The 23894-nt window shown below is 42.1% G+C and overlaps 2 protein-coding genes across 2 annotated transcripts in view; both read left to right on the top strand.

The window, feature by feature from the left end:
* Positions 1 to 245: 245 nt before the first annotated feature.
* On the top strand, positions 246 to 9565 carry uqcrc2a (ubiquinol-cytochrome c reductase core protein 2a). The gene is made up of 14 exons (XM_080904964.1): positions 246 to 383; positions 1353 to 1454; positions 1673 to 1822; positions 1980 to 2044; positions 2152 to 2208; positions 2311 to 2435; positions 2956 to 3053; positions 3179 to 3236; positions 3457 to 3552; positions 3641 to 3840; positions 4196 to 4276; positions 4352 to 4428; positions 4511 to 4664; positions 9248 to 9565. The coding sequence occupies exons 1-14, from the start codon at positions 351 to 353 to the stop codon at positions 9329 to 9331; spliced, it is 1380 nt and encodes a 459-aa protein (XP_080761090.1). The 5' UTR covers positions 246 to 350; the 3' UTR covers positions 9332 to 9565.
* A 1527-nt stretch (positions 9566 to 11092) lies between these two features.
* mosmoa (modulator of smoothened a) overlaps positions 11093 to 23894 on the top strand; it is a 30257-nt gene continuing 17455 nt past the window's right edge. Inside the window, exon 1 of the mRNA XM_080904772.1 lies at positions 11093 to 12069. Within this exon, the coding sequence (XP_080760898.1) occupies positions 11964 to 12069 (106 nt within the window). The 5' untranslated portion in view covers positions 11093 to 11963. The remainder of the gene's footprint in view (positions 12070 to 23894) is intronic.

Raw genomic sequence — 23894 nt, 5'->3', positions numbered from 1 at the left:
TGTAATTAACAGGTTTAGAAGTCAGTACATCTGAGGGACAGCTCAGGTTGAGCACTTTGGAAATAAATCGTCCAGAGGGGGGTGAGTGGATATACTGGACAAAGGATGTTGAAGAACGAGCTGCCAAGCAGGAGGAGAAAGGGGAGGAATGATGTTTATTATTATTTGCTGATGTTGTTAATGAGCCACAAGCCGAACAGTTTTCACTAGCTCAAGGAAACTTGAAACACGCTGTGATACTTTTATTTTGAAAGGTTTAGCGACTACACGGCGCAGTGAGTTGTGGGTAAGACGTCAGTCTGCCGCCATATCTGTCTTTCTGTACCGGCTGAAGGAGAGAGTGAGGAGTCATGAGAGGAATACAGTCTCTGAACACTATCTCCGTGAGTCCTGTGTTGTGTTGGTGCGGTCTGAGTGGTGTCATCCGCCGGATCTGCTCCCTGCTCGTCCCGGTCTAAAAAAACCGACCATTCGCTATAGCAGTTAGCCTGCTAGCCGGTTAGCTCTCCAAGTTTACCTACCGTAAAACGGTTTCTGTCTCGAGTTAGGGGCAACGTTCTAATTTCATCATTCACACGTACTGAAAACAATAAAATAAACATCAAGTGTGCAGTAAAAAATATAAATACAATTTGAAAAGCGTGTGGGCTCGACTTAGCTGTTTTATGTCGCCTTTTGCATTACTGTGGTAAGCTGGGTGTAACCTGAAGGTCATCCCTGAATTCCAGTCCACCAGCGTCCGTTTTGACCGAACCAGGCCCCCTATTTGGTCATAAATTCGGTGTTATCCAATTATGATGCTAGTGCATTCCCACATTAGTCCCAGACTTTGCTGCCGGGACATAAATGTGCACAGGTCACGTCAGGTCAAGCTGCTCTCAGCCTGCACACACAGGTGCTGTTTTGATTTTGTGGTCCTATTAAGACGGCCTGGTTTTAGGGGGCCTAGATCATACTTTTGGGCATTTCTGCAAGAAAAATTACTATTATCAGTTATGCAAACCCAATTAAAAGTAAAAATAATATTAGATGATTGCAGTATTAGATTATATTAGGTTGTTGTCTCAAGACCTTCCTAAAGCAGCTCCATGTGACATAGAAAGGCGGTGACTTCCCTAGCTGGTGATATTTGTGTAATCTGCGTGTTACTTGTATGTGTTAGTAGCTATTATGTAACATTAGAGGTCATGTTACTCTTTGTTGGATTAAGATTCTGCCAATTTAGTGTTTACACACAGTTTAAAGCAGCACGATATATACGGGATTGTGGCTATAATTCAGTAATAACTTCCTGTTCTTATTTTAGCTGCTAATGAATCATTGTCTTTAATTACGGTGTCACCTTCCTGCAGAAACGTTGCTACGCAGCTGCCAGGAGGAGCGGTAGTCTGGCTGAACCCCTCTCAGGTCTGAAACCGTCCAAAGGCGCACCTCTTCCTCCCCAGGATGCCCAGGTAGGTGCTGCTCTCGAATCGAACAAAACACAATGGAAATCTAACTCACAGCTGGTTGTCATGATATTTTCTTCCGAAAAAACACTTCTGCTGTGTTTTGTGAGCTTTTGCAGTATTTTTCTAATTGCTGGTGTCATCTTAAGTTGCAGTGTACCACTAGTTTTGTTTCTGTGTGAAAGTTGTGTGTTTTGTGTAACATTTTTTCTTTCCTCCTTCAGGTGTCCAAGCTCCCAAACGGCCTGGTGATAGCTTCGCTGGAAAACTACTCCCCCGTGTCAAGTGTTGGTGTGTTTGTGAAAGCTGGGAGTCGCTATGAGACTGTGGAGAACCAGGGTGTCTCCCATGTGTTACGACTGGCAGCGAACCTGGTAAACTGTGAATGAGCTTGTAAGCGTGTGATAGCTAACTTAATTATTCCTGAGGTTATTCTTACCACAATAAGAAGGACATGACTGCACTTGTTTTTATCAGCACCTCTAGCCTGACAGCCTACGCTGCTTACTTATCTTATTTTTATTTTTGTAGACTACAAAGGGAGCGTCTGCCTTCAAGATCTGTCGCAGTGTGGAAGCAATCGGGGGCAGCCTGAGGTCAGTGAGCACACTTCATGCACACACTGACCGTCGCTGCTTTTGTTGCTCAAAATTATGCAGCGGATCACACTGAATCAGCTGTGTTGTCATCTCTATCCATGCAGCGCGACATCATCAAGAGAGACAATGGTCTACACTGCCGACTGTTTGAGAGATGACATGTAAGTGCTCCCATATTAACGTCAAGTTATTTTTTTCTCTTCTCTATTTTCATTAAAACTCGTCAGGCTGTGTTGACACTTCGCTGTCCTATTTGTGTCCAGAGATTCATTAATGGAGTTTCTGGTCAATGTGACTACAGCTCAGGAGTTTCGGCCATGGGAGGTGGACGAACTGACGCCCAGAGTGAAGGTTGACAAGGCTCTGGCTCAGCAGTGTCCTCAGATAGGTGTGTAACAGAAGCAACAGTTCATCTCCTGATTGCCTGTATTTTTACTGAGGAAATAGTTTTATCAGATGTGAAAGTGATTTTTAATTTCTAAAGAAGATCCTTGATGATTTTATTTGGCTATAATTATGTAAAACATCAAAAATCTTCTCGCTAAGCTGCGGTAGACCTCAAGGCTATATAATGTTTTTGCTCTGAGTTTTGTGGCCACTTCAGAAATGCTTAACGTGAGCTGTTGGGATTGAGGCATTTTTTGGTTTTTTTGTGCCATTTCAGTCAGATCTGTAGCCTCATTGAGCAGTAAGCATTCCAGTCCCTCTCATATTACTGTAGATATATTATATTCTGCATGGTTTCTGACATACGTTAATACTTGTGCAAAAGTTGTTTAATTAACTTGATTTCTGAAAAAAGTCCTGTGCATTGTTGCTGTTTTTGTTTGTTTGTTTTTTAGATGCAGCAGTTTTTGATTATCCATATTTAAAGTTTTCATTGTGTCCTGTTCAATTTTCTCCTGCAGGTGTAATTGAGAAGTTGCATGAAGCAGCATACAAAAACACCCTGTCCAACTCTCTGTACTGCCCTGACTATATGGTCGGCCATGTCTCCTCTCAACAGGTAAGGATATGCGTTACATCTTTTTTTTTTTTTCTTAAGGGTCTTAAAGGGTCTATTCAATTAGCAAAATAGTACTTTTTGTGATGCACTTAAACACCTGTCCTCCTCCTTATCCTTCCCTGTAGCTTAAGTCATTTGTTGAGGACCATTTCACCACTGGCAGAATGGCTCTAGTAGGACTAGGTGAGTGTTGTCCAGCCTTGATTGCTTCATCACAGCTGCCCCCCCCTTCTTCATTTGGCTTTCCTAATAGGTAGTTAGCAATCTCCAGCCTAAGCAGTCTTGCTTACGTGTGAGCTTACGCTTGTCTTAAATCTCAATGAGATAGTGAGTCACTGCTGACATGTCAGAACTCTGTTCCACTTCACTCATTTATGGATGTTAATCTCATTTACCCATTCAGGTGTAAACCACTCGGTCCTGAGGCAAGTGGGTGAGGGGCTCTTGAGTGCCCGCAGTGGGGTTGGGGCCCCTGTGGCTAAATCTGTGTACCGTGGAGGTAGGAGCTTGTGTTTTAAAATAGCAACTTTAAATTATTTCTGCAATCCGCCGCTGCCTTGTTCTCATGAGGAAATATTGTGTGTTAGGTGAGCTGCGAGTGCAGAACAAGGATGAGCTTGTCCACGCTCTGATTGCCAGTGAAGGTGCTGTGACAGGTAGTGCCGAGGCTAATGCTTTCAGTGTGCTGCAAAGGATCCTGGGAGCTGGTCCGCATGTAAAGAGGGGCTCCAGCATCACCAGCAAACTGAGCCAGGGGATCGCCAAAGCTACCACACAGCCCTTTGATGTGAGTTGAAACAGGACAGCGACACTGGTTTTTGTAGCCGTAACAGTTCAAGTCCATTTTTAATGAGTCTTTCTGAGATGTGTTCCCCCGATTTAACGCAGAAATCTGTCAAAAAAGCCAAAAACTGGCGCACGATGCTTTCCATCAGTCTGGAACTGACAGACAAAGAAAAGGCTTCAGTGGTCTTTTCCTTTGATGAAGTCTCTTGGGGAAACTTCTCCAGAAATCTGCTGAAAGAATGATTTGCCTCAATTGGAGTATTTAGAATAGTTTTATTTTTTAGGATGCTTGGCTGTTCTTGTTATAAATGCACAGTTTCTCACTCTACATCAGATAACCTCTGGTTGTCTTTCAGGCCACTGCCTTCAACGTCTCGTACTCCGACTCCGGCCTGTTTGGGGTCTATACCATTGCACAAGCTGCCTCTGCAGGAGAGGTAGTTGCCAAGTTTTCTGTGTCTAACTTGATTTAAAAAATTTGCCGAAATGCCAGAATTATTCTCTCTGTGCAGGTGATCAAAGCCGCCATTGCACAGGTGAGGGGTGTGGCCGAGGGAGGCGTGTCTGAGGCTGACATCACCAGAGCAAAGTAAGTTCATACAAAGATGACGCAGGTGGAGTTCTAACTGGTCTGTTGCTCACTCCTGTCTGTGTTTGACACCTCTGTGCAGGAACCAGCTGAAAGCGGAGTACTTGATGTCGATGGAGAGCTCAGAGGGGCTGCTTGAGGAGATTGGTGCTCAGGCTCTCACCGCTGGAGTGTACCAGGCCCCTGACGCTGTCCTCAAGGCTATAGATGCCATCACCCAGAATGATGTGGTTAAGGTGTGTGCTTTCAGTGAGATTTTAATAGCATGACTTAACAAACAGCTGCAGAAGAACAAGCTAGCTGTTAGAAGTGATTATTGCAGTCTAGAGTACAGTTGTGGTCAGAAGTTTACATCAACTCATTAAGGGAATGAATGTCATGTAATTTGGGGATTTTAATGATTTCTTTGAACTGGGTGGAATGTTTGTAAAGCATACATCTTTACATACATTGAATCTACAGTGGGGCAAAAAAGTATTTAGTCAGCCACCGATTGTGCAAGTTCCCCCACTTAAAATGATGACAGAGGTCAGTAATTTGCACCAGAGGTACACTTCAACTGTGAGAGACAGAATGTGAAAAAAAAAATCCATGAATCCACATGGTAGGATTTGTAAAGAATTTATTCGTAAATTAGGGTGGAAAATAAGTATTTGGTCACCTCAAACAAGGAAAATCTCTGGCTCTCACAGACCTGTAACGTCTTCTGTAAGAAGCTTTTCTGTCCCCCACTCGTTACCTGTATGAATGGCACCTGTTTGAACTCATCATCTGTATAAAAGACACCTGTCCACAGCCTCAAACAGTCAGACTCCAAACGCCGCCATGGCCAAGACCAAAGAGCTTTCGAAGGACACCAGGAAAAGTATTGTAGACCTGCACCAGACTGGGAAGAGTGAATCTACAATAGGCAAGCAGCTTGGTGTGAAAAAATCAACTGTGGGAGCAATCATCAGAAAATGGAAGACATACAAGACCACTGATAATCTCCCACGATCTGGGGCTCCACGCAAGATCTCATCCCGTGGGGTCAAAATGATCATGAGAACGGTGAGCAAAGATCCCAGAACCACACGGGGGGACCTGGTGAATGACCTGCAGAGAGCTGGGACCAAAGTAACGAAGGTCACCATCAGTAACACACTACAACGGCAGGGAATCAAATCCCGCAGTGCCAGACGTGTTCCGCTGCTGAAGCCAGTGCATGTCCAGGCCCGTCTGAAGTTTGCCAGAGAGCACATGGATGATACAGCAGAGGATTGGGAGAATGTCATGTGGTCAGATGAAACCAAAGTAGAACTTTTTGGTATAAACTCAACTCGTCGTGTTTGGAGGACGAAGAATACTGAGTTGCATCCCAAGAACACCATACCTACTGTGAAGCATGGGGGTGGAAACATCATGCTATGGGGCTGTTTTTCTGCCAAGGGGACAGGACGACTGATCCGCGTTAAGGACAGAATGAATGGGGCCATGTATCGTGAGATTTTGGGCCAAAACCTCCTTCCATCAGTGAGAACTTTGAAGATGAAACGAGGCTGGGTCTTCCAACATGACAATGATCCAAAACACACCGCCCGGGCAACAAAGGAGTGGCTCCGTAAGAAGCATTTGAAAGTCCTGGAGTGGCCTAGCCAGTCTCCAGACCTCAACCCCATAGAAAATCTGTGGCGGGAGTTGAAAGTCCGTGTTGCTCGGCGACAGCCCCAAAACATCACTGCTCTCGAGAAGATCTGCATGGAGGAATGGGCCAAAATACCAGCTACTGTGTGTGCAAACCTGGTAAAGACCTATAGTAAACGTTTGACCTCTGTTATTGCCAACAAAGGTTATGTTACAAAGTATTGAGTTGTATTTTTGTTATTGACCAAATACTTATTTTCCACCCTGATTTACGAATAAATTCTTTACAAATCCTACCATGTGGATTCATGGATTTTTTTTTCACATTCTGTCTCTCACAGTTGAAGTGTACCTCTGGTGCAAATTACTGACCTCTGTCATCATTTTAGGTGGGGGAACTTGCACAATCGGTGGCTGACTAAATACTTTTTTGCCCCACTGTATATATCATCCTAAAGACTTTAAAAATACTTATACAGGGCTCTAGAGTGCGACCAAATTTTTCAGTGGTGCGACTAAAAAAATAAACAACTGTTCAGGTAACAACAACAAAAAAAAAAAATCTCTGCAACTCTCCGTGTGGTGAACAACAGACACACATTATGCCCCTATCGTGGACTAAACCAATCAGAGATAGTCAGGAGCGGGACCTCTCTGATTGGCCGTGGTCCAGTTGAAAGTGCAGGTGGATAGAGGGAGGTGAGTAGCTTGAATAAAGCGATATCGATTCATTAAATCCTGAATTGACTTTAAAATATAACTGTGTTTTGCCAGAAACGGCAGATTCTCAGATTAAAGCTCATAAAACTATTTCAACAACTATTTCAACTATTTCAACAACCACCAAACAGCAAATGAGAGCAGGTACACGCACTCCACACAAAGACGTAAACACAGAACGGACTCGACGCATCAGAATCAGCTTTGTCTTTCTCGGCCTTCTCGCCCGACGGCCCGTAGACGGACACGCTGTCAGAGCTTAGCGATTCTGATGCGTCGGTCCGCTTTGTGTTTACGTCTTTTTGCGCTGATTCTGAGCTGCAGGTTTTGCCTCTCTCCAACCAAAATTCACCGAGCCAGCTGCAAAAGAAGCAGCAAACTACGCTTCACATTTGATAAATGTCGTCATGAATTCCCTCTGACTTTTGCTGTTTTGCTTCCACCACAATAAAAATCACACTTCATGCACAGCTCTCTCTCTCTGTGTACTTCAAGAACAGTTTCCTGTCTCAAATCTCTGTTTTCTGCATTATTCATTCGCTTATTAACCACCAGTCCACCGTTGTTTACAGCGCTGTCGGCCACTGTCTTTTTCTTTTCTTTTTCTTTTCTTTCACTTAAATGACCTCGGACAAGAAAGCCTAATTTCTGCTGTTCAATACTGAAGAAATTTCAACTTTTTAAAATTATGCAAAATTGCAGAATATTGCAGAATATTTTTAAGGTTATCTGCTATAAAAAGCCAGACCAGAAAAATCTCCTTCATGTTTTTCTGTGTTTTACTCTCAGTTACTTTCACACAAAGGCATCTGCTGTGATGTTCACAATTCTGATGAAGTCTCATGTGTATCAGTACTGATAAATGATCAGAGTTATAATATTTCTGACTGTCTGAGGCTAAATTGAATCGAATCAGGACTTTGAGAACCGGAATCGAATGGATTTTAGAAATCAGTGATGATACCCAGCCCTAGTGAGCAGCCTTGGCCTGACAGAAGTGGATGTAGCTGTGGGTAATAAGAAAAAATGAAAAGAACGATTGATAACTTTTTTGTTAAGTTAAGGCCTGATCCGTCTGAAATTCATAGCCAGTGCTCTGACACGGTGCCATCAATCTTTGAATGCTGAAAAAGCACAGTGTATCCAGAAAACACATTATATGCTGCAATAAATGCACTGCCCAAGTGTCCCCTCTCCCCACTGCCTGTCAGCAGCATGCAACAGCAAACAGGTCGTCAGAGGAGGCCGAGATGATGATTAAGTTTAACATTTTCTACAATATTGACAAAGCACTTTAAGCACAAGATTGTTAGTTAATAATTTAGAAAATTATGGCCCATGGCACGCCCATGCCTAAAAGTTAGTCTAGAGCCCTGCTTTATATATACAAATACTTGCATACACCCCTATTAATATTTGGTAAATGTCCATTAGCAAGTTGCACCTCAACAAGTTGCTTTTCATCATTAACAAGCTTCTGGTATGATTCTGTGGGGACCACTCTTCCTTGGTTCCTTAGACTTTTCCATTATTCTGAGTAGTGGTCAGTCCAGTGAGTGCTGTTAAACAAATCCTTTCTATGTTGGCAAAGAGAAACTACCAGCTGTAGTCAGTCTCTCTCATTAGTTCACTAACGAGAAGTTAATAGGCGTTATCAAATGAAAAGGCATTGTAGAACCTTCAGCACCACTTATTAAAAGTTATTTTTAAGTAAGTATTTGAGGTTATATGCATACTTTTGACCCTGTGTGGATTAGAGAAAATCCAGAATAACTTGAAATAGTCATTAAAGTATACTGTACAATCATTCAACCCTGAAAAAGTTTTAAAAAGTCATTAAAAATGACCATGACATCCATGTCCCTGTAAATTTCCAACCACACTTATATACATGTGGTTTTTAGATTCAATGCATGTCAAATTTAAACCCATTTGATGGATTTTATATCTGATGTCGTGTCATTGTTACATTACTGGGTTGCAGTGGCAGCAGTCTTACCTTTATGTACCCCATCTGTAGTAGAGCGTGGGTTGGAGTCATAAATCATCCAGTAAAGGCTCACTAGTTTGTTCATGTCCAAATAAAACAACAGTTCATTAAGAAGCGATGCAATAGATCATGTTGACAGTGCGTTTTACTGAAGGGCTTTTGGGATTATACAGATCATTACAGAGTAAATATTGTTTTAGTTTCACATTTGAACCTCATTTCAAATAGAAACACTGTAGTTCCTCTGAGCACTGGTGGCAGCCTCAGTTTGAAAATATATCCCTGAAGACTATACTAACAAAAACAAAAGTTATTAAATTATGCGTGCAGGCTATTTATTCATATGTTTAAACTTGCATTTGTGTTTAGTCGCTGCGTGGGGTTCTGTGTAGTGTCGGAGCTGTGGCAGGGTTTCGGTGGACTATAAATACTGGGATATATTTGGAAATATTGCCCGTCAGTGAATTTGCTCTGTTTTCTTTACAGGCTGCAAAGAAATTTGTGGATGGCAAGAAGACCATGTCAGCTAGTGGACACCTCATTAATACACCATTTGTGGATGAAGTATGAAAATGCACATAAGAATAATAAGAACAGTTGATTTTTCTTTCTGCTTGGGCATGCTGTGCCTGGATGTTGCCTCCTGCAGCAGTTCATTGGATGTCACCTGTCATTTGTAGTTTGTCCTGCAATATGTGTGAGCACCAACAGAGAGATGCAGAATTGTAATGTCTGTTGTGGGGGAGAGGGTGGATTCATCAGTGGAACTGTACATCAGTGTAAATTAAAACAATTACAGTAAAACACTTGGGTTGTTGCTTGATTTTGCATTTTTGAATGACAAGTTTCTGGCATGTGTGCCGTGCACAAGTGCGGTCTTCTGCATGAGATTGATGATTCCACACCATCATCTTGAAGAGTGCTTGGTTTTGGATGACGTTAGCACTATGTGCCAACACTGGCAGCAAAAAGCTGTTATTTTAGGTAATGAGCACTTTAGCACCAAGAGGTTTTGTTTCATTCATCAGCCAGTGGGGGGACCCAAAAGCGCACAAACATAAGTTGACGTTTGAGGGTTGTCTTGTAGATCGTCAGTAAAAGAGCTAATACCATACTGGCAATAAACTGGGTTTCATTTAAAACATAGAAGCCCTCTACAGTAAAGGCCTAAGCCATCTCTACTTCCTGAGATGACTGAGGTTGTTTAACATCTGCCAGCTCTCATCATGCGCTCAACATTTTTCTGTAATTTAACAAATGCATTATTTTATGCCCCCCGTGTATTCTGTAAGGTGCCTATTAATGTGCAGGCTGACTTGTGTCTGTAAGATGAATAGTTGCACACAAGAGGTGGAGTTTGTGCAAAAAAGTAGCAGAAAGTTGTAATTATTTAGTGGAATATGTGATATTTAAATGAGAAACTTCCCTCTGGGCATGTTGTCCCTGCACACTCTAAGATAACTTGTACTTTCCATTCAGTAAATGGCTATGAAATCAAAAAGGAGAAAAAAAAAGATGAATCCTTTCTGCATCTAAATATTAAACATTTACAAAAGGGAGTCTAAGTCAACAGCAGTTATATAGTATTAATACCAATGCTGGTATTGGATTGATATTAGCGTGACAGGATCGATATAAGTTCACAAGGTCTTTTAGGCCAATTAAAATGTGAAAAATTAGCAGATGTTGTGTGCAGTTATAACTATTAAAACACTGAAATTTCTCAAATGAAAACCAGTGAGCAGTTTATTATGAAAGAGCGTGTTTTTTCTCTTATTATTGGTCATTATTTAGACAAAAGTGTTTTTATAGGATTACTCGATTTGTGTTAAATATGTTATTTTTAGAAATGAAAAAAAAAAAGTTCTTTTGTGTTGACTGTCAGGCATATTTTATTTATAGCCTTTGGGGCAATTAAGAGAAGTTGAGCCGCTTTGGAGACCTGCACAATTATATTCCAGGTCTCCAAAAAACAAAAAAAAAAAAACAGTTTCAAAATAAATGATAAGCTGAAAGGTGTTAACTAATTATTCTGGAAAATAAAAATCAGTGATTTAGTAATTACTAAAATATGTTCACAGTTTGCAAACAAATGATTCCTCTCATACATCATAAGCTGCCTATTATAGGCTAAAAGTATCAGTATCGGTATCGGCAGTACTCGCTCTGTGTTTACTTGGTATCGGTTCCATGCCAGCATTTGCAGGATCGCACAGCACTATTTTCAGGACAAAAGACCCCCAGTCTTCACACAGTATCGCGAGATACCTCCCCACCGAACGTGAAGACACCGAGGTGTGTGTGTGTGTATGTATGTGTGTTTGTGACGCTGCGTGGGGGTGTCCGCCTGATGTCATTAAGCAGGAGGGGAGGTTGAGCTAGCGGTGGGCATACGGGTGGAAAGCATAACAATAACGTCCAGGCTAGGACTCACAGCGTTGCTTTTGGATTGAAATACGCAGTGTTTTAAACTCCGGGCTTCCCATCACCGTGGTCCGGAGCAGGAGAACACAGGAGTCGGGTAGAGGCTGGCAGGCTAACGGACCGAAAGCACCAGATGCTATTCCAGCGGAGAAGGAGAACGGGGTCCCAGCAGCAGCAGAGGGTGATGGGTTCTCGTTTCCCTGACGGGTAACAACAAACCTGAGCTAAAGACAGAAATAAACGCGGATATTGCCAAGTGAGGGGAGCTTTCTTCTGTTCTCCGGCACCTCCGTTTGTGTGACATTGTTCCTGAAATGCTAGCGCAGTTGCGGTCTCGGCCGTCGAGCAGCCTCTGGGCCGCAGCTCGGCACACCGAGCCCGAATCTGGGAAATAGCTAGCTAGCTGCCTGCTAGCCGCAGCTGTACCCCGATGCCGCTGCTGCTGCGGCTGCAGCTGTTAAAACGGATCCAAAAAACAACTCAAGCTGTTTGGGGGCTCGGTGCTGATTAAATTATCGTTTTACATTAGCGAGCTACAGCAAGCACTTGAGATGTGATGCTTTTGTGCCTCGTATTTGAGCCTTTTGTAGCTGGAGGCTTTCGCTTGGCTGACGCGAAGGAGCTAATGTTGCTGCAAAATGCACAGCAGAACCACAACAGCAGGCTCCTGTTGAAGGGGGCGAGGTTGGACTGATAACGGCCACGGTGTCTCTCAGCACCCCCGGAGTCACATTTTGGACATTTTCCCACGTCATTCACAGCTTTCTCGGCTGGCGACATGGATAAACTAACGATCATTTCGGGGTGTCTGTTTCTGGCAGCAGATATCTTTGCAATAGCCAGCATTGCAAACCCGGACTGGATCAACACCGGTGAATCAGCAGGTAAACAAGGCTGGCCATTTAAAGCACTTTTGTGGGAGTGTGTGCGTGTTCTGTCTTTACATTGCAGCAGTGTGTGCCATGAGGTGAGCTAAAGAAAGAAATATCCCATTGTGTGTGCAAGGGTTTCATCTGCAGCAGCATCTTTTGTCTTTCACAGCAGCAGCAGCATTGTTTGTAAAGCTGATCGGTTTCATAATTGATTAATCAGCACTTTGGACCTCCGACATAGACTTGTCACTACTTGTTCTTTTCAATCAATCATTGAGCCTATATAGTGTCATAAATATGTCCATCATGAGATTGAGGGATGCTCCTGTGTACATCAATATCTACCTTGTTGACAGACAGCTGATGTTTGCATAGCAGTGGTTTATATTTAGTCATTTTTGTAGTGAATGTTTCCCTTTTTTATGACAAAAAGGAGAAATAAATAACAGAAAAACATTTTTTAACAATAGTGTGTCACATTGTTTTCCAAGCATAAAACCCACCTGCAAACAATTACATGAAATTCACAAAGAAAGTGCAAGATATTTGAAAAGCTAGAGCTGGAGACTGTTTCTTTAGGAAAGCTGTAGAACAGCTGGCTGATGAAATGGTGAGCTGAGTGTGTTTTTAAAAGTAATTTATCAAGGAAGAAAAGACAAATTATTGCTTGGACCACCTTGTAAAATCAGCCATGGATTCCTTTTTTTGATTTCAGCATCTATAAACTCAGCATCTTTAGATTAAAAAAAATCCAGTCATGTTATTGCTTACATATTACTTTCAGACATTAAGAAGATTCATGAAGCACTAAAAGTAATCCTGAGTTAATGCACTTGACTTGACTTTTGAAGCGACCTCCGTGTGATCAGTCCCATAGCCAGCATGTTTATTTGTGGCGCTCTGGCTGATTTGGGATGGAAGCACGTGCTGTTCGGGCCGTTGACAGACAGCTGCTACTCTTTGTTCCCTCTGCAGGATGACAGCTTAGTAACTGGGTCATGGAGGGTTCATCATCCACCAGTACACATGCACACTGCGTTTGCTTGGTGGAATAACTAATCTGCAAAAAAAAAAAAGTCTTAATAGGATGCTGATGAAATGAGGACGTTGTCTACAGTGACTTCAGTTTGATCGAGCTGCGTAATTGGTCTCCAGTGCAGTTTAGTTCTGGACACTTTGTCTCAGTTCATCTATACTTAGCACACTGCAGCCACAAGAAGTGTGCATGGTGACTGCACGCTGAGATCTTCACTTCTGTACCTGCATGTGATGAAAGTTGAGCCATTGCTATATTTGAAGTGGAGGATTGTGATGAGTGTGGGCGTTGTTATTGGGGTGGATGTTGTACAGTGATCAGGTTCCCTGTTGCTGTCACTCTTCTCACTTCCCTTCACAGGTATCACATTTCTCTTTGATGACTGAGATGTGGCCACTCTTGGATGGTTTTATGTGGCATGTGGGTGATAAACCACTCGTGTTCATCTTTTTCACATCTTTTAAATTGTTTTTTTTCTTGTCATTTTAATAATATATGAAGCATTTGAAATGCATAATAGGAGCTTGACGTAGGTTTACAATGAGTGTTAGTCAACGTTATGTAATGTCTTTTCAGTAGTTTCCCACAGATTTGAATTCTCTTTGTGAGGGTAGCACAGTTTTGTGAGTGTTTCAATGGAGGAGGGACAAGCACACTAAACAGTTCTGTTTATTAGGGCTCCTTGATTATGGTAAAAGTATGGTAATCATAATCTGAAGTATTTTGTTCAGTGTTGGGATTGCAGTTATTTACCATCATATAGGCGTTGGAAAAATGTAGCTTTAATCTGTTTGTCCACTTCGGGGTTGTGAGTGGGCTGGATTCTGTCTCAGCTGTCCGTAGGATGACAGGCAGGAATGCACCCTGGACAGGTCGCCAGTCTGTTGCAGGGCATTCATGCTCACATTTAATTCAGAATCCTCAATTAACCTAACCCATGCATGTCTTTGGACTGGGAGGAAGTCAGAGTGGCTGGAGAGAACCACCAACCAGACTGGATTCAGTACCAGGAACTTCTGGCTGTGATGTAACCTTGCTAACCACTACACCGTTGTGCTTCCTGCAATTTCTTTAGTCTTTTAATTATATTTCAACAAAACTAAAAATTCTACTTAAAGGCAAAATGAGCACATGATTGCAAAACAGTGTCATTTTCATTAGAATTTAATTTGATTAAATACACAGCCTTACAGTGGATTTATGTCTCTGTTCCCAAATCTGTAAAGACCACTTGCATAGGCTATTTTGTAGGTTCTATATAGATTCATTTCAGATGTGTGTATTAAGCTTTACTTGGATTGGATTGGTTGGATTTAGCAGCTTTAACAACTTAAGGAGTTATACTCCTTAAGTTTAGAATTTGTTTCTAACAAACCAAAATGTGGTTCTTTCTTAATATACTTTTCAACACCTTAAGGATGCTTATAACCAATATGTAGTTCAGTTTTATTTTTATGCATACATATAATTGAAGGCACTTTATATGGTAAGGTAACCTTGTAAGATATTAGAGATGGGACAATCAGGTGATCCTCTATGACTAGTAATTTGGCAACAGTGGGGTGGAAGAACCCCCTTTTAACAGGGAGACACATTCAGCAGAACCAGGCTCAGGAAGGGGGGACAATTTGCTGTTATCTATTGGGGTACAGAGAATAATACCAATAGAACCAATTGCAGTAGTCATGTAAATCCTGATATTATGGTTTAGAATGAGACAGTTATTCATTACCACAATGGTGTTATAATTAACTGCACATCACTATATCAAAGTGCATTATTCCTACTCTTTCACTATACCAACTACAAAAATGAACACACATGCATGCCGGCACTTTCAGTGTATGTGGGAAAACTGAACATGCTTGTCATCATAGACACAAATCAAACCCCTTTTAGCCCAGTGGTTCTCTGACTTCTTCTGCAGGCCCTCCCCTCTCAAAGATTAAAAAAAAATGTTCAAACTACTCTTTCCCATCCTTACAGTGAACCAATATAAACACACGCTTGCATTGCACATATAAAATTTCAGTGTGTGAAATTACTGGAAAAAGGAATGCAGAACAAATTGTATTGTAAAAGTGGTGTTTTACCTAGTTTGGCTTCATTCTTGCCCACACTAGGGATCATCATTTTTCATTGATTTTTCTCTGGGAACTATTTGACTATCCATCATTAACATCCTTCCAGGCACCAGTTAAAAATATTTTAGGCAGAAAATGGTCTCATGAAGAATTTTTTATTGTTATGTATAACTTGAGTGTTTGAAAGGCTCTGTGGTCTTTCAGCGTGTATGAGATATGCAGCATTACTTTTTGTGGTTTTTCTATTTCTATCTGACTTTTGGTGTTCGTTAATTTGCCTTAGGGCTACTTGTCATGCCTTAAGCAAACTTGTCCATGCCTTGCTAGCAGTGCAGAGCTTTCTTTAACATCAGTGCCTCACACTGATCCCTATACAGTGGGGCAAAAAAGTATTTAGTCAGCCACCGATTGTGCAAGTTCCCCCACTTAAAATGATGACAGAGGTCAGTAATTTGCACCAGAGGTACACTTCAACTGTGAGAGACAGAATGTGAAAAAAAAATCCATGAATCCACATGGTAGGATTTGTAAAGAATTTATTCGTAAATCCGGGTGGAAAATAAGTATTTGGTCACCTCAAACAAGGAAAATCTCTGGCTCTCACAGACCTGTAACGTCCTCTGTAAGAAGCTTTTCTGTCCCCCACTCGTTACCTGTATGAATGGCACCTGTTTTGAACTCATCATCTGTATAAAAGACACCTGTCCACAACCTCAAACAGTCAGACTCCAAACGCCGCCATGGCCAAGACCAAAGAGCTTTCGAAGGACACCAGGAAAAGTATTGTAGACCTGCACCAGACTGGGAAGAGTGAATCTACAATAGGCAAGCAGCTTGGTGTGAAAAAATCAACTGTGGGAGCAATCATCAGAAAATGGAAGACATACAAGACCACTGATAATCTCCCACGATCTGGGGCTCCACGCAAGATCTCATCCCGTGGGGTCAAAATGATCATGAGAACGGTGAGCAAAGATCCCAGAACCACACGGGGGGACCTGGTGAATGACCTGCAGAGAGCTGGGACCAAAGTAACAAAGGTCACCATCAGTAACACACTACAATGGCAGGGAATCAAATCCCGCAGTGCCAGACGTGTTCCGCTGCTGAAGCCAGTGCATGTCCAGGCCCGTCTGAAGTTTGCCAGAGAGCACATGGATGATACAGCAGAGGATTGGGAGAATGTCATGTGGTCAGATGAAACCAAAGTAGAACTTTTTGGTATAAACTCAACTCGTCGTGTTTGGAGGAAGAAGAATACTGAGTTGCATCCCAAGAACACCATACCTACTGTGAAGCATGGGGGTGGAAACATCATGCTATGGGGCTGTTTTTCTGCCAAGGGGACAGGACGACTGATCCGTGTTAAGGACAGAATGAATGGGGCCATGTATCGTGAGATTTTGAGCCAAAACCTCCTTCCATCAGTGAGAACTTTGAAGATGAAACGAGGCTGGGTCTTCCAACATGACAATGATCCAAAACACACCGCCCGGGCAACAAAGGAGTGGCTCCGTAAGAAGCATTTGAAAGTCCTGGAGTGGCCTAGCCAGTCTCCAGACCTCAACCCCATAGAAAATCTGTGGCGGGAGTTGAAAGTCCGTGTTGCTCGGCGACAGCCCCAAAACATCACTGCTCTCGAGAAGATCTGCATGGAGGAATGGGCCAAAATACCAGCTACTGTGTGTGCAAACCTGGTAAAGACCTATAGTAAACGTTTGACCTCTGTTATTGCCAACAAAGGTTATGTTACAAAGTATTGAGTTGTATTTTTGTTATTGACCAAATACTTATTTTCCACCCTGATTTATGAATAAATTCTTTACAAATCCTACCATGTGGATTCATGGATTTTTTTTTTTTTTCACATTCTGTCTCTCACAGTTGAAGTGTACCTCTGGTGCAAATTACTGACCTCTGTCATCATTTTAGGTGGGGGAACTTGCACAATCGGTGGCTGACTAAATACTTTTTTGCCCCACTGTATATAACTACAGGACCTCCCAGGAGTCTAAACCATTGCCTTCCTATTTTCAAAAAAAACCTGGACAAACTAAATATTTTTGGACAGCACTACTATGCAAATGAGACAAAAATGTAAGATCTTCTAGTAGCTTCACACAGCCATAACCTTTCATTTATGTATTTAAAAAAAACAAAAAGAGAGAAAGAAAGACCTGAGTTTATCAGTGTATTGTGAGCTGTTGCCATTAATTGGTCTACCTCGTACAATACCTTGTGGCATTATTTGAATCTAAGGAGTGAGAATCCCTGATAACTCCTCACATTCCAGGCAGCTGTGTCCTTCAGCTTTGTTGTTGTCTTATCCGAAAGCTCAGTGCTTCCCTTAAAGGACCTCGGCTCGCCATCTTTAGTGTATTTGTACTCGGAGCACTGAGAAACGGTCGCATTGACCTTTCTCAAGACATATGGAAGTTTTGCCTCCGTCTGTCGTGTGAAGGCATGATGAATAAGCGACTTAACATGTCCTCAGAAAATCATTTGGCACAGATTGCCTCTTCTTGTTATTGCCTGCAGTGATTGCAGTTGGGTTTGGTTCACGTAAAGACAACCCCCCTGTAAAAGTGCCCAGTACGAGGGTGACCACTGTTCTCCCTCAGCACTGCAGACAGAGAGAGTGGATCCTTGACTTTGTCCTCATCTCAGTGTGATATTCTCAGGCCGTAACAGCAGAGGCTGATTTCCTGCAACGAGCTTGAAGACAAAGCCATTGTTACAGCAATGTCAGACACAAACTGTGACTCTCAAGAGCTCCGCCAACGACTGCCCTCCTGCAGATACTCGTCACTACAGTGGATGTCTTTCTCTTGAGCCTGAGTAACCTCTGAAAGAGTGTGTGCAACTCGCACTTAAAAATGCATAACACCTCTGTGGTTCAGGATGCCGGATCCAAAGCCGTTGATGACATACGTACCATCGTTTTTAACTTTAATTTCAGTCTCAAACCTTAAAGGCAACCACTTCACAAAATCAATTTTGTACAAGTGCTCTTGTCAGTAGAGCGCACCAACACTTACCGTTCCAACAAAACTCTTTCCTGAGATTACTTTGGATGTGTTTTATTGCATGCAGTTAGCTACTGAATGAGCTGAAATAAACAAAAAGTCCTGTTGATGTGCTCAGAAGGCGGTAGTAATGACTTATCAAGACTCTTCAAGTAAGTTCCTGACACATGCATTTACGTTTTTATCATCATCACTTATTGTAAATAACCTACCCACTACAGGAATTTTCAATTTAAGCATGAGATGTTTATATTACCCCTAAGTGCCTGCTAGTCAGTATCACTTATGTAATAATAAACAGACAAATTTATTTTCGACTGCATCAGCTCTAATATGCTTCTGTGGGTTTTGATTGTGCTCGAAAATCTAAATGGACTATGTTTAGAGGAGTTAATGATGGTTTAAAGTGGACTGATTTCAGCAACTTGCAAAAAAAATCACGAAAAAAAGATTGTAAAACCACAAACAATTACATAACACTGAAAGGCTACAGCAATGCTTGGCAAAATTACAGTATAGTGAGTCAAGTGCCGAAGAACTGCTGCTGTAATTCTGACAATACCTAAAATAGATGAAATGAGAGACTATTAAATCCTGTTATTTTAGGTGTCTCTTTTCAAAGCACAAGGGCACACAGTGTCATTGATACAGAGCAACTGAAACCGGTCTGTCCCATTCTCCAGTTACAGGGCTGCAGTGCCAGCAGATTTGACCTGCAGTTTACCTGAAATGTTGGAAGGACACAAACACAGCTGCAGAGGTGGGAGATGTGACCATGTTCACCACCTTCAGGCACCGAATGTGTAGTCTTGAGGCATATAACTGAAGGCGATGCATTTTTTGTAAACAAGGATCTACATGGCTACTTATTCTTTTATAATTTAATGACCTGCTTCCTGGAGAAATTGACGTGGTAACTCATTAACAATTAAAGTGTATATATAGGATGCGGCAGCTTCAGTTCTTGTTCAAGTGACTTGTTTCACAAAACTTTACATAAACTTTTTTTGATGATGACAGCTGAGGTGTGCTGCAAAGCAGCAGCACCCTATAAATTACATCACAGCCCTGATCAGTTCACGGCCTTTAAGCTATGTCCATACAGGAAGTGATTCACAGTAGCGTGGAGGACCATTAGACATATTTAAGAGACTACATGCAACTGCAAAAAAACCCCAAAACGTTAGCAATATGAAGTGAGCAATTAAAGTGACTACTAGTGACAGTGCAGAATACTGGTGATTGACATATGACCTTGTACTAAATACATTAGAGGGTTACCTTGGCAACCAGAGTCTGCAGTATCCAACTGTCACCTTGGCATCGCTCCCTTTGTGCACACAGCTTTTCTTTCTCCCCCCAAAAAACTATGTCGTCTCTTACGCCATAACCTTATACTTAATCTGACATGCACCTAACTCATTTAACTACACACTGGGTTGCCGCAGCCCACAACGACTGAATGATGTGGAAGGTAACTGCAGGAGGTTAAAAAGGGGTTTCCAGTTGAGTGATGACGTACATTTCCTGCAGAAAAATACGCCAAATTAAAAGTAAAAGGTGCCTCTTTTGAGATGTGGTGGTTGCAGCAGTAAGACGCAACTTTTACTTTTGCTCTTTTCAGCTTTGCTACAGCTTGGAGAGTGTCTGGGGACAAGTCACCGTAATTGCAAGCTATGGGCGGCAGCGGCCAAAGCAATCCAAAGAGGTTTTTGGTGCAGCACTGTATACTTTTTTGCAACCAGTTTGACCTGACAACTACAACAACCAGCAGGTGTTTTCCTAGCAACTGGTAGTTATCAGGGAGTCAGTGATTGGTCTCTGGGGCCTTGGGTCCTTCTGGTTAAAAGTCAAAATGATTCCAAATAATAAAAACACACTAGCAATCACTTATTGGTGGGCTGATGGTGTCCTTTTTATATTACTGAGCGTTTAGTAAATGTTTTATTTTTTTAATTATTTAAATTCTTTTAAATTTACTTTGGATGGTAAGGTTTGTCCATTTAACATACAGTCATTGTTGACTGTGGTAGTGAGGAAGGTCTTCATGAAAACTGCTTTGTCAGGCTGGTGTTTAAGTTTGGGGATTTATGTAATTTACTCTAATTTCTCTCTCTCTCTCTTTTGTTTTTTTTTTTTTGTTTAGTTTTTTTTGCAGCTACGAGCATCGTTTTATATTTTGAGAAGTGTTTTTCTCTTTGTTTACGCTTTGGGTCATACGTTTTCATTCATGTCAGTGTTTGTATCCAATTTGTCGTTGGTTTGCCTTGGTTTACATGTGCGTTTGGGCCGCACACAGCTGTGCTCCACTGCCCCTGCATGTAAGTGGGCACTGGAAAAGCCTCCAGCAGCAGAAGCAGCTGTTGACTGCCTTGACTTGCCTATTTGACGCCCACCACAGTTCAGAGGCCTGTTTGACTCATCCCTCCAGAGCTTACAAACATCAGCTCCCCCTGTGCTCTACTAATGACAGCATCATCATGCTGAAGATAAGCAGACACAGCGCTCATTTCCTCTCATTTGGCCCGAGACATGGTGAGAGGAGTGTTTTGATCATAGCGAGCACAGAGCTGACTGCGGGGTAGCAGGGCGTGATGGGAGCGTGAATGTAAGCAGGGCATCAAATGGAGAATTGGCCCATTATTTTCCTCTAATGAAAGAGGGCAAAAGCCACGTGAGAATTGTTGGCGTTTGATTTATGCCTGTTTCTAGCAGGGTGAGGATGTGTTCACGTTACAGCTTGTGAATGTTTGCTCCATCTTGTATTCACTTTTAATTGAAGTATGTAGTGTGACTCATGAATTCGAGCCTCTGTTTCCTGTCTGGGTGTAATCATCTTCTAGTTCCGGTGGGCTCTGACTTGAGAGCCCACCAGGCTGTCTTGCTGTGATGTGCTTAATCAGCCGAAAGAAACGCACATGCACTCGCTATGTGGCACAAAAACTACAGCTGCTCAGGCTTCGTTCTTAGACTGCGATCTCTCTGCTCAGCATTATTTATGACCCCCCCAGCAGAACTGTGACTTTTTGGCACCGGTTTTAAAGAAAGTTTAATGTGACTTTACCTTCCTATAGCACCTTCAAGTTGTTTAATCCTCACTCTGACCTGTTCTTATCTTGGCTTTGCAGCTATCTACTTACTTAGGTAGATAGCTGCTTCTTTTTTTTTGTAATTATTACTATGTCATCTTTTAGTATTAGTAGTGGACGATCCCCTTTGCTCTTATTTTGAAAGTTTAGCCTCTGCTAGCCAGTCCTGGCCATTATAGCTAATATATTCAGAATATGTGAGACACTCAAATCTCCTGTTCCACCATCTTGGACTCCATCTGTAGACAGTAGTCCTTGTTCTGTACAGGAGAATTATTGGGAACTAACAAGAACCTTGAGCAAGTGGAGAACAGTTCATGTGCTGCTCCACAGAGGAGAACAAGGACTCTTTAAATGCATTTATTTATTTTTTGACTTGCTGTCTAGGTCATGTGGAAACATTGCTTTGGATGAAAAGAGCCTTAGGTCTGATTAGTGGTTTCCACAGCTGCCAAAGCTGAACTACTGTGTCACATTTCTTTTAACATCAAACGCACACAAAAAAACCACAAAACCTTCGAGTTGAAGTTGCAGATATGCTGGCTGTAACAGCCAAGAACCGTTGTTTGCAGAACTTTTTGACATGGACTAAATCAACTAGTTTTTCAACCACAAGATTGATTGAAGTTGATGTACTCAGCATCACAATATAGGGCACGTAGACCCACGCTGCAGCAGGTTAGTTTTTTGCTGAACCCAGATCAGCTCTTGACTTCAAAAGGAGGCCTAGTGTACTTAATTCCAGCTCCATTTTCCATAAGCTCTGTTAGCAAAGCTTTGCATTGTTCACAACTCACAGCGATCCTTATTTGTGTTGGTGCCGCTCGTCAGTTGATCCACCTGAAATTTGCAGCGGTTTCTTGTTGGTGTGTTTGGACAAAGTTTGAGGTAGAACATCATGTGGTATCTTCAGAAAAAAGCTGCGCAACACGTTGTTGCTTTATAACCGTTAAAGTTTAAACTAGAACAGTTTGTGCGCCTGTTTGTTGAATTGTTTACCTGTGTCCATGTACCATTGCGTGCCTGCCTGCTGTAGGGCAGAAATTCCACAGAGAGCTTGTGAAACAGCAGGAGGCCAGAGGATCCTGGGGAAATGGTCGTAAACCGGTGCCATTAAGATGTGCTATCAAACGTTGGCCTAATGCTCTGCTGTTCACAGCACCAGTCCTCACTCACCTTCTGTTCTTTAATTTGTTCAAGGTTACTCTATAATAGTGAACTGACTTGAGGAATAGACTGTTGAGTAAGCTGTGAGCCATTCAGGTGCCAGTTTTGTCATAAACCCCGACCTCCTGCTTTTCTTCTTCTTCTTCTTTTCGCTGTTATTACGTAAGTGTTCTGCACAGTGAGAACTAAATTGCCAAAGCAATAAGGCAGACTGCGGGGTAAAATTGAAGGCAGAAAACAACATTTTTACTTGGTGGAATGAGGCATATGTTTCATCGGTGGTGTTCCAGTGTGGATACCTCTCTCTCTGGAGCTGTGAGTTTTATAATGCAACACTTAAAGACTCCAGAGGCGTTTCTTTTGAGCCACTGGCATTGTTTGTGTGGGCTGGGTTGTGTTTGGTTGTTGGCGTAAAAGCTATGCTTTCGTTTGCTGTTAAAAAGGGTACAGGATTTCCTCTGGACAGCCTGCAGAGCTTACTACGCCCCCAGGGTCAACAAGAGCACTTCCCTCACACAGGCTGTTTGGATTCAAGCACTTAAGCATCATATATTTAATATGTACCAAGGTTATAAAATGTCTAGATTTGGGTGCCAGACGAACAAAGTGCCACACTTGACCTTCTGAAATTCCAGCTTGCATACTTGTCTCACGCTCGCGTCCACCCACCTGCCGAGCCACAGTTGAACTTTTATGATGTCGCCCACACAGCCTTGCCTTTTCACTGAATGGGGTTATTTTGTGGTCAGTGTTTACCACTGCTTTATTTTTCTTTTCTCAGATTATGTCCTAAAACAGCAGAGAAAATTATCGTAGTATTATTCTGAGCATACTTTTCACCACCAGAGCTTCAGCTAACAATTACTTAACTTTCTTTTAGCAGTTTTACATATACAAATGGTGTTTTTATTTACTCTCTAGAGATTTGGCCTACAGTGGTGCTCTGAAGTTCACGGTTACTTTTTGGAGGAAGTTTTACAAAGACATGAACGAGAGACACGGCACACAAATAATCCTGAAGAAAAATCTGTGGCAGAACTCTGAGCCAGGCAACCACCGAACTGGCAAACCCATACTGAGGCTTTTGTATTTATTTTAGTAAAGATGTAACTGTGATTATTGTATTGTTGGCTTACTGTAGCCATAATGAGCTAGGAACACTGATCAGGGCTTGGGAGGTAGAATGTGCCATCTACTAAACGGAAGGCCAGTTGTTTGATTTCAGGCACCTCCAGTCGACACGTGAAAGTGTCCTTGGGCAAAAACATGAAGTGTGAGTGTGTGCATGATTGTTATAAATCCCTTTAAGGCACTGATTAAAGTGCTTTATCAGTTTATTTGTTAAAAAGCAAAAAAAAGTAAACTACACAATTATTTTGTCCATGTTGCAGAAAGTTAAATCTCAGTGTTTGCTGTTTTATGCGGGGGGGGAAAT

Source organism: Rhamphochromis sp. 'chilingali' (genome assembly GCF_963969265.1).
Source record: "Rhamphochromis sp. 'chilingali' genome assembly, chromosome: 15".
In the NCBI taxonomy this organism is placed as follows: domain Eukaryota; kingdom Metazoa; phylum Chordata; class Actinopteri; order Cichliformes; family Cichlidae; genus Rhamphochromis; species Rhamphochromis sp. 'chilingali'.
The sequence above is the reverse complement of the archived record's forward strand: the minus strand, read 5'-3'. Positions and strand labels throughout refer to the sequence as shown.